General features: G+C 34.4%; 1 protein-coding gene across 2 annotated transcripts in view; it reads right to left on the bottom strand.

The window, feature by feature from the left end:
* Window positions 1–9,891, bottom strand: part of npm1b (nucleophosmin 1b) — a 36,358-nt gene extending 26,467 nt beyond the window's left edge. For both annotated transcript variants that reach the window (XM_022683548.2, XM_049484050.1), the window contains exons 1-7: window positions 9,796–9,891; window positions 8,650–8,732; window positions 7,053–7,172; window positions 3,712–3,805; window positions 3,495–3,589; window positions 2,556–2,638; window positions 2,376–2,430 (exon numbers count right to left, since the gene is read on the bottom strand). In XM_022683548.2, coding sequence (XP_022539269.1) covers window positions 2,376–2,430; window positions 2,556–2,638; window positions 3,495–3,589; window positions 3,712–3,805; window positions 7,053–7,172; window positions 8,650–8,732; window positions 9,796–9,847 — 582 coding nt within the window. In that variant the 5' untranslated portion in view covers window positions 9,848–9,891. The remainder of the gene's footprint in view (window positions 1–2,375; window positions 2,431–2,555; window positions 2,639–3,494; window positions 3,590–3,711; window positions 3,806–7,052; window positions 7,173–8,649; window positions 8,733–9,795) is intronic.
* Between the last annotated feature and the right edge of the window lie 9,595 nt (window positions 9,892–19,486).

The raw sequence follows: 19,486 nt of genomic DNA, 5'->3' as shown, positions 1-19,486 counted from the left end.
CCCCAAAAAGTATGTAGTTGTGCCCCTGAGTCTTACACACAGCTTTTGGATAAAAAAAAAAAAAACACCACTCCTGGTGCACAAATTCAAGCAGTTCAGCTTGGTTTAATGGCTTGTGATCATCCATCTTTCTCTTGATTTTCAATTTGGTAAAATTAAAGAAACTCATCATTTTTAAGTGGTCTCATTTTTTTTCCAGAGCTGTATAGTCTTACTAATGCAATGGTCAGAAAGTAATGTTTTTTTTTGTTTTTGTTTTAAACTGACACTATGCGTGATATGACCCAGAAAAGGAAAATATCATTATATTACTGACCCCTTAACATAATTTAACAACATTTCTAATTTTTAGACCCCTTTCATTTTTAAACAACAATATATGCAGCTTTTCTGAAGGCATTTTGCAAAGTCTGGACCACATTTAGGCCACACAAACTCAACTCCTAAAATTTACATTAACACATCGCCTGCACACAAAGGCCAGGCGCTGAAAGAGCTCAGGTGACAAGAAGGAATGAACAGAGAGGAGAGAATGGACAGAGTGAGAGAGTGAGAGAGATGACAAGAAAGGGTGTTGAGTAGTCTCAGGCCGTGCTGGGTGAGTGGCTCTCGTACAGTATGAAGTGCAGATACCTGCTGCATGTGTCTGGCTGGCCAGCAGGCATGTAGCCAGATTATAGAGTAGTGCAGTTGTTATGCTCTAGACAGAACACTTACAGCTCTAAAAACAGATGGGTGCAGGGGCTGCATCAAAAGTATGCCATCCCGCTAAACACACAGCTCTGATGAGGCTCCAAGTGGTTGTAAAGTTAACTCAACTTCATATAGATGAATATTACACACACTTCATCATCTCAGAGCTCACATAACTGAGCAGAGAAAAAAAATAAAGGTCTGCAGTCTGATGTGCATGACTTACTACACTGGACGCTGCGCTGAGAGCAATCAAATGGGCGTAGGGATCAAGCATGGTGCGTTAATGGAACGATTATGAGTTTATAATGGGCGTGTTGAAATGGTAAGAATGAGTCTCTCACAAACTCCATTCTTAGTTACACTTACTCTCTCCTTTAGCTCTCATCTTTCTCTCCTTCTCTCTGGTTCAATGCTGATACTGGCACCTACTGGCCACCTCTTACAATTCTCCTTTTCTCACAGAAAATGCACAGAGCACAACCAGTACAACTTCCCCACCCCTGTTTTTCTGACAAGTGTAAATTAGGTGTGTGTCATATTGTATTGTACACAGCAATATCTTGATTTAAAAATATATATATTATGATAACAGCCATATTTAATAGTCTTGAAAGCAGTCTGTTTGGCTGTGTTCACATTACAAGCCACATTGCACAAATCCGATTTTTTGCTCAGATCAGATTTGACCATTTTGACGGCTCACATTCACAAATGTAAGTGACCTGTATCTGTGGAATGTGAACGAATCTGTCCCTGAAACGTCTCATATGCGCACATTGATACCTGTTTAAACATCGCCTACTCTACAAACAACAGAAAAAACTCATATTTGAGAGGCGACTCATAGCTTTATAAAGGAAAATGGATGTGTTAACAGCTCATATGTGGAGCATCTTTTGCTGGAGTGGAGAGAAAAGATGAAAGGTTGAGGAGGTGAAAAAAGGCCAGGCTGCTTGCTTTTGTTGTTTTTGCAGCTAAAGAGAGAAGAAGCATGTAGCGCATGCGCAAAAAGCAAAAACATGCATAATTTCTGATTGATTTGACAGTTCACATTCATGTCCCATGTCCATGGATCGATTATGAATCCAATTTAGGACCACATATGAAAATTATTTAAATCTGATTTGAACAAAATCAGATTTGGCTCATTTAAACAGACAGGAAAAACTCAGATCTGAGCCACATTGAGCAAAAATGCATTGAGCAGATTTGTGTCACTTAAGCCTGGTAATAACAGCCTTATTTACTGTGCTTATTTATCTTTAAGGGTATTTTTGTATAATTGTTCATTTTGCAGTTTATATGCATGCATTAATATTCTGCACTCAAGTTTTTGGTAGTTTTCTTTGCTAAATATTATTTGATTTTTTTTTGGTTCGTTTTAGATTATTATCATTTGTACAACTGTTGGTAAGTTCATGTTTTTCACAAAAATGACAAATGTTTACAAGACAAATATTTTATTTGTTTTTACTAAATGTTTAAAAACATTACAGTTTATAATACTTTATTTTGCTGCAGTAGCACTTTCTTGAAATTAATAAAATATTTTTCAGTGTTTTTCATATCTCCAAGAAGACAGTTACAGCAAAATACCCTGAACCTATTGTGCTAATATTTTAGTGTTATATTGTCCACACTGAGTGTATATAAAAAAAAAATAAAAAAAATCCACTTACTTTCTTTGGGGTTATAATGGGGCTCTTCGCAACTGCCTTTTCATCTTCATCATCACTAAAAACACACAAAATATATTGTACACATTTATGTAAATTGATTAATCAGATTACTGACAAAGTCTGATGTCCTTCACTAATTCAAACCGCATTACTTCCTTTAAAAAATATAAATATTCTCACTCATCATCGTCATCATCATCTTCACTGTCATCATCATCATCTTCATCCGAGTCGTCCTCATCTGAGTCCATTTTTAGTTTTTTCTGCATAAAGAGGAGAAAGTAACCAACACTGGACCAACACAGAATCATTAACATTCACAAAATCATGCATTATTTACCTAACAATAATTATCCTGATAAATACAATAATTAGAAAAAAGAACAATGATAAGAAAAAAAAAACATAACTTGCAAAACTATTGTTTTAGTAACCCATTTTTGTCCATATAATATATACATATTTTTGGCCACATCTTAACACTTTAAACCCTACTGGGCCCATCCTCCCATCCCTCTCCCCCACTTAAATCACATGTTACAAACCATTTATATCAGTTACTACATCACTTACAGTAGATAAATTATTTAGAGTTAGTGAAAACGGCAACTGAATCATTTGGAGCAGACACTACATAATTTAGAACCTGTACTGAATCATTTAGAACGGATACTGAATCATTTAGAGCAGATACTGATACGATTCTTGCTTATCAGACAGTGATTCATGTCTAGTAGATAATGGATTCTATCTGTTGTACAATCATTTATAATAGACACTGAATGATTTATAGCAGAAACTGAACCATTTCTATCAGTTACTGAATTGTTTCTAGAAGATGGTGAGCCATTTCTATCAATTACTGAATCTTTTAAAGTAGATACTTATGAGTTTGAGTTGTTAATGGATCATTTATATTCAAATCTGAATCTTTATAGCAGATACAGAATAATTTACAGTAGACACTGACGCTGATTATTCTCTGGAATAATAATGCTTTATCTGGTGGTTTTGGGATGCTTGGAAAGTTAATGTGACTAAAGCTCTTGTTGCTGAATGATATCAAATTATCTCAAGATTCTGTTGTGGTTTGCACCAAAAGCTAAACTACGTTCATACCTGTTTTACTTTGCCAGGGGCCAAGCTGGACGGTCTCTTTACTGGTGATGAGTTGTTCTCCTCTTCCTCTTCCTCATCATCAGACTCTTTCACACCTACACACCACAGGGAGAGAATGGATAAAGAAAGTGTACATAGTCACAATGCTATTAACGTTTGTTTACCATGTTTGGGAAGTTCCTTAATTAACAAAACTGGTGGAGAAGCAAGAACTTACTAACAAAATGTTGTCCGCTTATGTAGACTGGGCCAGCTCCGGACTGCAGACGGAACGAGACAGGAGGAGTAACTTCAAAACCTCCTAAACTTAACTACAGAATACACACAAAAAGAAAGAACCCCTCATTAGCCAACTAAAGCCTTTTTAATTTAGAACCATGGCATCTGAATTTTATCTGGATAAGAACAATCCACATAATATTCAGTCTAAACACAAAAGTGTCGGTTTCACAAAATTTGACAACCAATATTTTTTTTTACCACAGGTTTACCCTATTCATTTAATCAGCGCTACCATGTGGAATCAAGTCAAATTGGGGTTTAGTTGTTACCCTGTTCACACTGACCATTTATTCACCCTGTGGACTCGATTTGTAGGCATGACATGACAACAAGCGGCCATGGACAAAGCGACAGAGTGACAAATAGAGTTTGAAGCAACATTGAACACAGGGGGAACCGAGTGGTCCAGCAGTCTAAAGCGCTGCCACTATCGCTGGTTCGAATCCCGGTCATGTAGCCTGCCATCAGCTGCCGGAGCCCTGTGAGAGCACAATTGGCCTCGCTCTCTCTGAGTGGGTAGATGGCGCTCTTTTCCCTCATCACAGAAAAACCCATATAATGATGAGATTTGCATATTATGGTCCAAGCAGCAGTGGCATTTCTGTTTAACTAAGAACTTTAATGTATTTGACTTCCATGTGTAAAAACATGTAGCTAAAATCTTATCAGAATACAATCCAAATACCCTTTCATAAGAAGTGACCAAGTGTAAACAGGATCTAAGGGACATAATGTCATCAATTTTAATTTTTTGAAACACAGTGTCTTAAATCCGATCCAGACGGGATTAGTTTCTCAGGGGGACATTTGTGAAAAAATGTTTTACACTGTTGGACTGCAATAAAAAAAAAACAGGAGTTTTTAGGTCACGTTTTTTTCTCGGTTACGTGGCATGACGTTCAGTAGCTCCTCCATTTCCACTCGGTGTTGTGTTAACATGGATCCTCATGGAAACGTGCACTCAAAGTGTAATTACGGTTCTGGGCGGATAATAAAATCACAGAGGACCACCATACAAGATCAAATTAACCCAGGACCCCCTAAAAAATTAATCCCGTCCAGATAGGGCTTTAGATTCTTTCTATATTGTTATTTTTTCATACAGAGATCACATAATCCAAATGTCCAGCGAAGACCACATTACCTAACACCAAAATTATCTGCAGCTTTCACGCTTAGTTTTCAGTTTTACATACCTGAGGGATTCGCTTCCAGAACTGATTGGACACAGTGCATTCTGAACATAACATACCCGTAATTCTCAGATAGGCTTAAAGCTAAACAAACTTCTCCTCAGAACATTGTTGCGCAATCTTGGAATTTCGAGGCGCAGCCAGATTATGAATGAACATTCCGCAGTGTCAAGTATTAGTATTTGTGTCCATAGCAACCGGATGTAAACAGCTGATGGCATGTGAGGATGTTCTGTTTAATGTTTAAATGACAGCTGTGTAATTACATTAAACTGCAAGACACCCAGAGCTATCGTCCAAAATCAGCACATAATATGTTTCAACAGAAAGGAACTAACTGTTTCCTGAGCGAGGGCTGGAGAGAAGCTTGTAATTTAGGTTTATTACACTATTACACATTCAGCGTTTGATTCTTCTTTTAAAACATGCCCAACAGACATGTTCCCTCACAGAATGATATGTTCAATGTTACATTTTCTTACTTCATATGTACCAAGTTACAAAAGGTCATTTTGCACAGTTCCAGGGTTAGACCATGTGTTCAAAATTAATATCACAAAGTGTTTTAATTTCAGTCGACACAATATAATTCCAATATTAATATGAACAATATAAGAATTAGAGAAAAAAAGTTTAAGAGTATGTCCAATGGATTTTTGTACCTTCTATTAAAATAAATAAATAAATAAATAAAAAAAATAAAGAATTTTTCAGTTTATGTAATGCACCCTGTAACGAAAGTCTGTCAGTGGCAGATGCTGTAAATAATAAACAGGGTGATTCAAAAGTCGCAGGACATCCTTTTATTTTAGAACAGAAATAAAGCGGCTTTCAAATGGCTGCCATGTTCCAGACATATCCTAAAAGATAAGCCCTCTCAATATTTGGCTGCTGGAGTATTCAGATATATCATATTCATTCATGAATTAAAATGGTGTTCTGCCACTTTTGACTCAAATATTGAAAAAGGAATTGGAAATGTGTTCAAAAATAATTATAGAAACATTTTTGATGGTAACACATACTGATATTGAAGTAGTTTTTAGCCCTATGTACAGTAGAATAAACCAAAAACTCAGTAACTCTGAAATTCTGTCCCGTGCACAAAGACTTATTGTACTAACCAAGCACTCCTTCACTCATCCCCACAAACAGACAGATGAGTGTGCAATGTAAACCCTGCTTTGTTAGCACAGAGCCAGAAAGCATTACATTCCTTCCAGATATGGAATCGGTCATATTTTCCAGAGATGTTGAATAGGGGTGCGATTAATGACGTCAGGGAGAGATTTTGCTCGTTGTCCGGATGATGCAACAGTGTCCTAACCCAGCCCTGAAACAATCTGTCAATCAAGACTCGACCAGCTTCTGCAAAGCAGGAATTTTTATGAGGCACATACTTCCAGCACTATAAAAAAACACACATCTCAACAAGCAGATATGGCCTCGCAATAACAGAAATTGAATTTCTGCTTAGAAGGAAAATGATAACAGTGTAATACAAATGTAATAAAGCCTCATAGCTGACATTTAGGAGTTAATGATTTCAATATTTCAAATGCTGCAAACCTGACAAAACATAAACTTGCACTTCAGATTGCCATTTTGAACCAACATATGTATAAAGTATGTATAATAAAAATAAACATTTGTTTTTTCTTCTAAAACACTGTAAGTAAGCATGTAAGTCTAGTCTACTTCTAGTTACAATAATTGTTTTTTTATAGATTATAATTTTGTTTTTATAGATGGGACAATTTCTGCACATACTAGTGATAAAATTACTGTTTCTGCTTATTCTGATGAGATTTTCTAATGTCCTTCACACATTCAGAGGGGAAATCACACATTTTAAGTTTCTTCTCATTAGTTTTTGAGCCTAAATGTGAAAGTTTTGTGTTAAAGCCAACAGAGGGCACTTACTGTTATAATTACTATATAGTTAATACATTAAATTATAAAGTCAGAATAGTCAAAAGATCATTAACAGAAGGATTATTATATCTAAATCTATTATGTTTTTTTTTTCAGTATGTACTCACTTGTCACTCTAGTGATCACTACTGCAGAATAAAGCACTTACAGAAGGGAGAATAGAAGGCTTCAATACAGCAAGTGGGATTTTGGTCGTCTTGCCATCGTACGTCACTCCTTCTATCTCCACTGTATGGAACTTATCCTCTGCTTCTGCTCCCAGACACACCTGAGATGAGCAAAGAATGCAAATGAAAGATATCACACGCTAAAAAAAAATAAATTTCTTGTGCAATCCATAATATCAATAAAGTCAACAATTTAGATCTGCCATGATCTCCATCTCTTGCTCCTGTCACTAGCTTTCTTTGGCTTTATTTCAAAACAATAGAAAAGCTGAAAAAGTGATTTATATGCCCTTTAAATGCACAGAAGACAAGTGAACTGATCTGATATTTAGTGAATAAATATGTAATCTGTTGTGTCTGTCAATTTTGGTGACCAAGCTAAGTGTAAAGTGAGTGAGCAAGCAGCCCTCAACCCTTTCACTTTGTGCAGAGCAATGCATTTACAAATTAATCGTTAGTTGACAGGCGACACATTTTTCTAATCAACATTGTCAATTATGTCGACTGATCATTGCAGCCTTATTGGTAACTAGTTGGTTTTGCCTGTGGAGTTCCACTGGTGCAGCTAAGAAACTGGCAGTAATCATTATAGTACTGGAGGTTTGAGAGTAAAAACTTCATAAAATGTAGAATTAAATGTGTGTATGAATTATGCAGAAAATATAATATAATATTGTGGCCTCCACAACTTGGCACCTCCAGTAACTTCTTTAAGACGCTGAAAAAAACTATTCCAGGTGACTCTCCCTCATGAAGACACTGGGATTAAAATACCAAGAGTGTGAAGATCTGTCCTCAAAGATAAATGTGGCTACTGAGAAGAATCTAAAGCATATATAATAATCTTGTATGTGTTCCTTTATAGCATTAATGTAGGTCTTTCCTCTTTTTTTGTGGACGATATATCATCCTAGAAGTTATTGCGATAAACATTATTATTATTATTATTATTATTATTATTATTATTATTATTATTATTATTATTGTTATTATTTTAATTTCAATCATAGCTTGGGAAATATATACTTTTTTTCACCTACTGTACACTGTGTGTATTGAGATACGATTACTGAAGCACTGGTCAGGACTGTTTACACTGTTCACTGTTATATATGTGAACAAACATACAATTAAACACAATAAATCATATCCCAATTTTCAATTTATTGCACAATAAGTTGGTAATGTAATTACTGTGGCAGGTCTACTTTAATGTCTTTGGTATCAAACATACAATGTAAAAAAATATACAAATAAAGAAAACATATTAAATAAAAAGAGATGTGTCCAAACCCTTGACCCTATTACAATGTTATGCAAATTACACATGGCAACATTCCTGAGATCATCTGGCATACCAATATTGAGATGCTTCACATACCACAGTATAAAAAAAAAAAACAATGGTATATAGCTTAGGACTTCTGCTGAAGTATGTTCACAGGTAGCACTACATCATAATCATAGCAAACAAGGAGTAACATAGCTAACATTCAGTGCACCGTGCAAGTGCTGAAATGGTCTCTCTAAAAAACAGAGCACAAAAATATTCACAATAACAACAGATAGTTAACCTACCGCTTTGAGTGACAGCTGGTGATCAGCTTCATCATCGTCTACCTCCACTTTGTGCTCCTTCTTATCAGACCTCAGCACACACCCTGTAAACCAGGGAGAACATCAGATACAGCTCTGAAAATAAGAGACCACTTAAAAATGATGAGTTTCTTTGATTTTACCAAATTGAAAACCTCTGGAATATAATCAAGAGGAAGATGGATGATCACAAGCCACCAAACCAAACTGAACTGCTTGATTTTTGCACCAGGAGTAAAGGCATAAAGTTATCCAAAAGCAGTGTGTAAGACTGGTGGAGGAGAACATGCCAAGGTGCATGAAAACTGTGATTAAAAAACAGGGTTATTCCACCAAATATTGATTTCTGAACTCTTAAAACTTTATGAATATGAACTTGTTTTCTTTGCATTATTTGAGGTCTGAAAGCTCTGGATCTTTTTGTTACTTCATTTTTGTTATATTACATTTTCTGCAAATAAATGCTCTAAATGGCAATGTTTTTATTTGGAATTTGGGAGAAATACTGGCCGTAGTTTATAGAATAAAGCAACAATTCAATTTAACCTAACATAAACCTATAAATAACAAAATTAGAGAAAATGATTCAATAACTGAAGTGGTCCCTTATTTTTTTTCCAGAGCTGTAATACATCTAATAAATCCAACACATACAAAATATATCTGGGCTGCAGGTTTAGTTAACGAGTTAGTTTAGTTAATTAGTTAGCTGTATTATAGTTAGTGCTACAACAATAAAGCACACAGAGTTAGCTAACCTAACTAGCTTACCTAGCAAGGACCTGCATGTGTATGGTAAACCTACTGCAATGTAGGCATTGTAGTTAACTAGTAAATTAAATAAACTGCCAGCAGAAACAGTGTAAGTACGAAAACATGTTTTAAGAAAAATGCAATGTAACCTAGCTAAACGAGATAAACTAGCAGACTCTGGATAAATAACAAAGACACACATTAAGCTAGCTAGAACTGACTGGCTAAGGCTAACAGGCTAAGCACCGTGCTAGAGCTAACGCTCCCGCGGTCTTTATTATTTAAAACATGTCTAATTAATATGGAAACTACGTTATCTAAATGTTTGGTCATTTATATGGTTGTGCAACATGCAGTGCGCTGTGGAAAGCTCACCGAATAAAAACATCTGAGGTCTGCTGGGATCTGGGATGCTGTCCTCTGCCATTTTTGCGCCACAAATGATGACTCGAAAATGGTCAGGGCTGACATCGTGACGGAAGGGTGCGCGAACCAATCAGATGGCAGAAAAGAAACAGTTAATATATTGTTGTCCAATAGGATAGCGCGTTACTTATGACGACTGAGTTGGAAACGCCCCTACGTTTAATTTTATTTTATAAAATAATTTTATTTGATATGTTTTTTATTCTTCATTAGAAATTATGCATCACTCACTTTGTAGAAAAATGACTTCTTTATTTAATAACAACTATTACATAAGGAACCTTTCAGATGAAGAATCATTTTTGAAGCACCTTTTTTCTCGCTGTTGATACTTATTTTTTAACATTTTATTGATGCAATTGAGGAAAAACTAATTAGAAGTGTGCATTATTCAAAAAATCAAAAAATCCCTTTAGGGCATGACTTTTATGTTTTTGTTTAAAAAAAAACACTGCTTTATTAGTATTACTCCCGTAACAAATGTGTTCTAACCGGATTTTTTTTGGTATATAATTTTCATTAAATAGTGACAGATTTTCCTTTTTTTTATATTAAATTGGCATTGACTCCTACAAGGACTTCTCCACCTTTAAAGTATAATCTCAAAACAGATTCTACATCCAAACATTATTAGATGGAGACATGTATTGCGACATTATAATTAAAAAAATAACATTCTGAAATTAAATGGGTGGCGAAATAACCAAAAAAGTCTATTTTTAAAATGAATTAATGTGGTGTTGCAGGAATGATAACACTGATGTCATTTTTATAATAGTTTGCCCACTCCTCACTTAGAAACACTTTTTAATTGCAATTTGAAATGCACACAAAAACGATTATTATTATTATTATTATTATTATTATTATTATTATTATTATTATTAGTAGTAGTAGTAGTAGTAGTAGTAGTAGTAGTAGTGTTATTATTGTATGAAGTACTTATATAACCACACCAACAATTTAATACATAATATATATCAACACACACAAAAAAAAAACATTAATTTAAATAAGTTTGGGAATGAATTTAAGGCTATTACAAATGTATTTAAAATGTATTAACTAAATTAGAGTTATTGTGCTAAATTAATTTATTAAAAAGTATTATACGCTTTAATAACTTAATCAACTATATTTGTATTCCGTTACCATGTGTGTAGTATTATATCGGTCCACTAGATGGAGATAGTAAAGTGTGAATGCTCTTTAAGATTTTCTACTACATTTAGCGCCACAACCTAATGCGCATGCTCTCTGCTGTTTTGTAGCATCATTTATATGTTTAGTTTAAAATAAAAAGGTCTAAATAGTTGTATATAAAGAAGTCTGCACTGCTATTTAAATGTGGGCCATGATTAATTATTAATTAATTATGTAATTTACAGGTTGTGTTATTGTTTTTGCTATAATAATTAAACAGCAGGTAGTTAGCAGGTTTTGTCTCTGTTAGTAGGAATTGTGAGTTTGGTGTTTACTGGCTGAGATGTGTGCTCTGTGCTGCCATGCTGGTGATAAAAGGTGATAAAAGCTCAGCTCTAAAAGTAAAGGTTAGTGGCCTCTATCAGCCGCAGCTCTCAGCACAGACATGTCAGTACTGTGATACACTGGAAACAGCAGGTCATGCATGACCTGCCCAGAGTCTGAGACCTGTTTGTGCAGGTGTAGAGAAACACACACACAGCCCTGTGTGAATCACAGACAGACAGACATTTTTGCTAATTGTATGTGATTTTGAGTTTTTTTTTTACTCAATTAAATAAACTCTAAATATCAAGTATAAAATAAAAATTTTCAACAGAGGCTTCCAATAAGGTCTAAATAATAATAATAATAAAATATATATATATATATATATATATATATATATATATATATATATATATATATATATATATATATATATATATATATATATTATATTAACGTATTAAATTCTTCTTTTGTTTGCATTACAGGCAGAAAACATACTTTTTATTTAACTATATGTATATAACTCAGGTCTGAAATGGTTAATGTGTATGAAGCTCCTAGAGTGAATTAATAGAGGCAACATTAAAGTGACAGTCTGTAAATAGAGATCACTCCTGAGGAAAAGTAGTTTTAAAGCATGCATTGTGGTGCTGTCTCTTTTCAGAGTCGATGAATGTGGTGATTTGAGTGATTTGAGTAAGGGATGATTGCAAATGCATACTGATGCCATTTATTAGATTATTTTGCCCCCTTTCCATTTAGGATTACTACTGCTTTCAATTAAAACAAAAAAAACCTTAAGAACTGCTGCTTTAACGAACATAATTGACATAAAATATGCGGCTCAAAATACTGTGCCTTTCGGGTTCTCATCTCTTTTTAAAAAATGAATTTTATTGACACATTTTCATATTTATAAGACTTTAGAATACATAAATTATAATTTTCCAGCATAATCAATTGTTTTAGGTGCACGCTAAAACACTTGGCCTGTTGTGTATATTTTCTTTTTTGTTGTTATTTAAACACTTAAACACTTTGGATATGGCCAGTGCAAATATATTTTGTATTAAAAAGCTATAGCATGAAGTGTATGTTCACATTGTGTTGACAATTGTAACATTATTTTAATTTAAAGCCTGTATGGTTTTATATTTCTTTTGATCTATTTAAAAGTATTAGACCAATTCTGTAGTGTTAGTTTGCTATAAAAGCAATGAGAAACCATAAGATACAAACTTTAAGACAGAAAGGAGATGATGATAGTGATGATGATGATGATGATGATGATGATGATAATGATGATGACTTTTCCAAAATAATACCTCTAAATATCTTTTATACCTGTTTTCTCAGGCTGTTGTTGTGAATGAAGTCTTTGGTTATATCTCTGTCTGGAAAAAAAACACACAATACAGATCGTAATCTCTTCAGACGTCTGTTAACATGAGAGTGACTATCTGTTCCTGGATCAGACACGGATATCAAACCACTGTGAACTTTACTTCCACAGTTTTGGAAACAGGTCCGTAACGTAATTCACTGATAGACTTGTAGCAGCTGTGAAAGGAATTTCCAGATATATATTTAAATGCATTTGGATTGACCCATGTATTTTATGGGGACAACCGTGATGACATCACTCACAAGGAGAGTCAGTACACTGCCCAGACTACAGGTTAAATAAGGATGAACACAAAGTGATGTAATCTCAGGAATTCTGTTGCCCATAAGACGCAACAGTCTCTTGCCGTTGTGTTTGTTTTAGATATATCTCCAGCTCATGATCTGAACAGTAAAAAATGTTTGGACACCCCAATCAAATGACATGTAAAGGGACTATAGAATTAAAAAAAAAAAAATCACTATCGCGGACTCTATAATTTAACATATTTTCAGTTTTTTTTAATGTTTATTCTCTATACCTCTTTCTCAAAAATGCACCAGAACTAACCAGAGGCATTTTAATAAGGAAAAATGGTGTAGTCAGGCATACCACACTACACCGTGTAAAATTTAGATCATGATTGCTATCATAATTAATCACAGAATATTGCTGAAATTAATTTGTTTTTTTGGCACCAAATATAGCAACATGACTCTACTCTCTGTGAGCCTCAGCAGTAAGCAGGTATTATTAGATTAGGCTGTGATTTTTATAAGCCTGTCCCCACTGCAGCCTCCACTTTCTGTTCTTGGCTGACAGAAATACAACCCAACAAGTTGTTTGTTGTAGCCCATCTGCCAAAGGCCTTGCTATGTTGTGCTTTTTGAGTTTTTTTTTCTTCTCATCCTAATTGTGCAGAGTGGTTACTGCAGTCTTTATATCAGGTCAAACCATTTTTTGTTGACCTGTCTCACAAGAAATTAACTTCTGCAGAACTTCTGAACACCAAATGCCTTTTTTTTTACTATACTGATCACTGATGTGAAGAATAGTTAAATCTGTTTGGATGTTGTATCATAGTTTTTTTTTATGTGAAATAAACACCAATTATTGTCATTTTAAGCCAGTAATATATTGATTAAAAATAGTATAATAATAAAGTTACTCCCTGTTGGCCTTGACCTGCATGAATTACACATTACATTGCTGCCACTTGATTGGTTGATTAATGTTATAGGTAAATGCTGTAAAACATTTGATGTAGAAAATGCCATATATACTTTGCACGTTGTCTGTAAATGTGTTTAGTTTGTATAATTTTAAAACCAGCAACACTGCACAGGCATCACAGTAGTTTAGCATTAGCTGAATAATTGGCTCAATTTTAAGGATTAAAAAAAGGTTTTATTGACAGTTTCCCAAACAGAGTTTAGGCCTAATCTTGGACTACACAGCATCTTGTATTACATGTTCTATTGAAAGGAGAATATAGTCTAGTCTCTGTCTAGGAAAAATCCTAGTCCTACTTCTAATCCTCTGGAAAACTGCCCTTTAATGAACGAATGAATGAATAAATTAATCAATCAATTAATAGTTAGTCTAGTTTTAGAGTTTAAAGTAGGCTAGAAAATTTGTTTACTTATTTTAAATATATATTTTTTTAGACATGTAATTTGAATGTGGGCATACAGTATTTGCCCATTTCCTCATATGCATATCTCACTGAGGCGTGCCTATGAATTGCTCACTGACCCATGACAGCCTGGTCTGGTTAACACTGTGTGTTTTTGCATTCTTTCTGTATCTCGTTTTCCTCCTAGATCAGGAAATCAGCTGGGCTGTGTTCTGTTAAATGGCTGATGAAAGCCATCGTACACAAACCCATTAGCAGAAGCATCAGCAGCAGCAGCAGCACAGGTCGGACTGATTTACTCTCGCCGGCCGAGAGTCTGTCTGCAAACATAAAGTGAGATAGGAAGTCTGATACAGGCTTACTCTAAACCTCCAGCTTCATGTGTGGTGACATTTTATGGGAAAATGTGGAGGCCCTCAGGTACGCAGAGAAGAAAAAAACAAAAAACAAAGATGGAGACGTTCCTAGCACCTGTAGCCAAACACAATAGTGGGTTTTGAAAACAGTGGGCGAGAGGAATTTTAGTAAAAAGGAGCCAAGTCACGTCGACGCAGCGGCAGAGATGACGAGATGAAAGGCGTTCAAGGGCTGGCGGAGGAAATAGGGGTGAAGGAGGCGTTACTGGGGCAGCCGGCTCAAACTGACAGGATCTAAACCAGGCGAGACTCCGTCAAACCTGAGTAAACCAAACAGGAGCTCGGGTGGAGCTAAAGCCAGACAACTGCTTTGCATTCAGATTCACAGTTGAATCCATGTAAATCACTGTGTACTCAGACTGAACAGAAATAGGCTTCTTAAAAAACGGAATTAAGAAAGTTTATATTATTTTAGTCATGCCAGAATCTTTGACCCTGAACACTGACGTAGCTCAGAGCTCAGAATTTATACATTCTGTCATTTACACAGTGCTGTTGTGACAGGGGTCTGATGCACTAAGCAGCCGTTATAATAAAAAAAACACACACTTTTCAGCACCTGCTAACACACTGCTGTGTTTTGAGGTAGAACCAAAAGTGCTGAGCACCACTGTATCCAGTGTTGTCAACATCATCAAAGACACTATTTGGCACGTCCACATTACAGAAGTGATTCTGCAATAAACCCTGCTCGTCATATGCTTGAAATATACTTGGAATTAGGCCTGTACGATAAATATTATTTTATCGTAATTGAGATATGTGTTTCTACAATAAACACATGGACAGAGCTGTGATAATATTGTGAATAACAGTAAACTCAAGCTGTGTTACCCCAACAATCATTTTTATGTCATATGGACAAACATGAAGAAATCTTTTGTAAAATATTGATTTATGTCCAATTATCACCCAGCCCAGGTTACAGTTAGTCAGGTAGCAGACGTAAAATATAATTAATAAAATAATCAAAAATGTATTTATTTTAGTAATTCAATTTAAAAAGTGAAACTCTACTAATTCTGATGATTAGCTGGCTTGTAGCTAAGTAAAACCTACAGCTACAGAAAACACTCTTAACTTTCAATAAAAGTTAATGTAAAAAGATTTTAATCCAATTATTCTAGATCATAAAATTTTGACAACATGTAAAAAACAACTGCCAGATTTAAATGAAGTCAAAAAGCAAAACATCTAAAACAATTTACAGAGAGTGTTTAAGTGAAGTGTGTTTAAATTTAATTTAATAAAAGACTCTAACCTGAACTTTACACAGTTTGCAGTGAAATACCATATATAAGTTTGTTCCCTACAGATATTTTTTATTAGTAAAGCAACAGAAAATCAAATTTAAATAGAGGTGCTCAAACCTTTGCATACAAACTGAAACTAAAAATACATTCACTAAATTCACCAAAGAAATCTTAAGTTATGGTGTACTGCACACTTCTAACACAAATCAGTGTGAACACAAAAACTGGAATATTAATATTTACATTAAGAAAAAAACTAATGAAAGAATCAGACTGAACTGAAAAGATATATGTATCAAACTCATCATATCTTAACATCTACTGGATATTTTCTCTGTAATAAAGTATGTGATATTTTAATGGAATTGGTCCCAATTTAGAATGTGTAAATGTGTAATTACAAATTAATAATCTGTATAATAACAGTGTAATTACTGTGGAAGAACTTATTCTCACAGCTTTTTTACAGTTGTACAGATAATATAATTACATAAGTGTCAACATCATTTTTGACTTGTGTGTAATAGAGTGAGCGTAGCTACAAATGTAATAGGGAAAGTGTAATTAAGTTGTGTTGTGTATACATTTAGACATCTCCAACAGCTCTTGTCTGGTATGTAATGAGGGCTGTGATTTATTTGAATAGTAAAAATCAATATTCAGATTCCATTTTGCTATATCTAACTGACCTTTATACCCATTTGTAATTACACAACCTGTAATTAATCTGTAACAGTTCTTACTTCACTAGTACTTTCATTATTTTCTTATTACATGGATTGTTAATGTGTAACTACAGCTTTACTAGAGATACTTATTATGAAGTGGGACCAATAGTATTTATTTTACAAAGCAGTAATTACTACTCATTTTACTTGACTAAATTTACTTGTTTATATTGTTCATATACGAATAAGCCCTCAGCACAGTTTGCTAAATGAGGTGGTGTGTCAAATATATTTTAAAACAGTGGTATTTCATTATGTATGTTGTAATTATCTGGGACATGAACACATATTTATATTCCGATGTCAAATTATGATGTCAAAATAGTTATCATAATTAACAGTTTATTGCTCCTTAAAGTGTATAGAGAATATCAGTGGAAAAAAATTGTCTTAAAATGACAATAGTATAATTTATTGTAATTGTTTTTAAGGGAGAATATATTATCCAAACAAAATATATATATATATATATATATATATATATATATATATATATATATATATATATATATATATATATATTTATGACGACTGGTGTAGGCTAAAGTATAAAGGTTTTTTTGGTGTCCAGCATCAACTGGGGATGATGCTGTTAATATTCACAATAAAACAAGCATGTTTTCCGACTCAAACAGCGTCCCATGATTTATGGCGCTGTGGATTCTCTGGTGGGGCCAGGGGCTGCACAACACTCTAATCAGTTTACTTCTTCAGCGCTTCCTGGGAGAGGCAGCCATGTGTACTGAGGAGTGTGAAGGCTCATTTAGTGCAGAGAACAGAGCCATGCGTCTACACCCCTGTACTGCAGATTAACCCTGATAGTGCTGCGGCATCCAGAGAGAACAGAGTTTATTATTTGTTTTGACTCAACTCTCTTTCTCTTTCTCTTCCCCTCTTTCTTTCTCTCTCTTTTTTTTTAAACTGTGAAGATAACACTTGTTTACACAACTTCGGTCTTCTGTCTGGATGGGCAAAAAAAAAAAAAAAACACCCTGACATATCAGGTTTTATACCACCCTTCATTCAGAGCCTCAAAACTACAAACCATGGGAAAAAACAAGGTGTGCTGGTTGAAATAACTTTGGTCATTATTGTGTGTGTGAGAACATTTGATACATTTGATTAAACATGAAACGAGCGACTTTGTCAAACTGTCAAATGCAGATATGACCAAATCTACACTGCCTGGCCAAAAAAAAAAAAAAAAAACTATAAGTAAATGATGTGGGGTTGATGTTGCAGTTGGTCAGGTCTAGGTTCAGCAACAGTATGTGCTGAAAGAATGAGGTCAGCTGACTACCTGAATATACTGAATATAGACCAGGTTATTCCATCAATGGATTTTTTCTTTCCTGATGGCACGGGCATATTCCAAGATGACAATGCCAGAATTCATGGGGCTGGAATTGTGAAAGAGTTTTAGGTTCAGGGAGCATAAGATCATTATTTTTCACACATTGATTGAGAAAGTTCACCACAGAGTCCAGACCTTAACCTTATTGAGAATCTTTGGGATGTGCTGGATGGAGAAGACTTTGTGCAGAGGTCAGAGGTTTTTTGGCCAGGCATTGTATGCTTACAGGGTATCTGCAGATCTTCAAAAATCCTTACATTTTTTTTACTTAAGAAAAGTCTGTGAATTGTCTTAAAATATTGTAAATGCATCTCCCAAAGGTCTTAAAAAAGCCAGTAAAAATGACATTTGCATTTTGCAGTTTCAAAATTGTATATGCAAGATAGATTTCTGATTTAACAGACGAATGAATTAAGTGGAACCAGTGAAATCATTTATGGATCTGAAGGGTGCTATTTTCACATATTTAGGTATTGTTTGTTCATTTGTTGCATTTACCTAGCAGAAATTGTACTGTAGGCAAGGGACAGTGTAAATGTAACCAGATCAGTGAACAAATACTTTGATTTCTGTTAATATTCAAGTTAATATCGATGTTGCATGCTTTTTTGCCAATTTGTTGGAAGATTGTTGTAAGTTGTCCTATTTTTGACTCTGAGTGATATTTAAATGTCTTTAAAAGTCCTACATTTAGTTTTTACATACCTGCAGATACCCTGTAATTCAAATAGGTTCTTCACTGTCTGAGCCTATTCTAAATTCAAAAATTTTGATTGTTTTTATGTTTTATTATTTAGGTCGATTAAATTGATGACAAATTGTCTTTTATAAATTGCATATGCAGCTTTTATTACAGACAGACTACAGCCTTAACTAAAATTTTATTAGAGCCATAAGGAATAAATATATATTTGTATCAAAAAGGAAGATGGGGAATGCTGCCTTTTTGCCTGTTATTGGTTAAGGAAATTAGTTATATGTAAATTCTACTGGTCAGCGTCTGATATGTCAGGAAGTTAGTATCATGAATTATGATCCTCTTACTCATCACAGTGTGCTGTTTCCAGTTAAAATTCAGTTCTAAAAATGAACAGGTCTTTCATAGGTGTGAGCCGTCTTGGTCACTTGTACGTTTCTATTCATTAGGCTATTCTTGTAACAGCACGTTTTTTTTTTTTGCTTTAAATATGAAGCATGTAAATCACAGTTTTATGGTCACAATGGGTTGTAATTGGTTGTTCTCAAATACTAAAGACTGAATTGGGAAAGACAGCATTTAGTTTTCTGCACTTTTAATCTGGAAAAAAACTTTGAATTATTTGAAAGTTAAGATTTTACAGTTAAAACAGATTTAAAATTGCAGTTTTAGGGCTACAGTGAAGTTAATTGTATGGTC

Source organism: Astyanax mexicanus, chromosome 10 (assembly GCF_023375975.1).
Source record: "Astyanax mexicanus isolate ESR-SI-001 chromosome 10, AstMex3_surface, whole genome shotgun sequence".
In the NCBI taxonomy this organism is placed as follows: Eukaryota; Metazoa; Chordata; class Actinopteri; order Characiformes; family Acestrorhamphidae; genus Astyanax; species Astyanax mexicanus.
The sequence above is the reverse complement of the archived record's forward strand: the minus strand, read 5'-3'. Positions and strand labels throughout refer to the sequence as shown.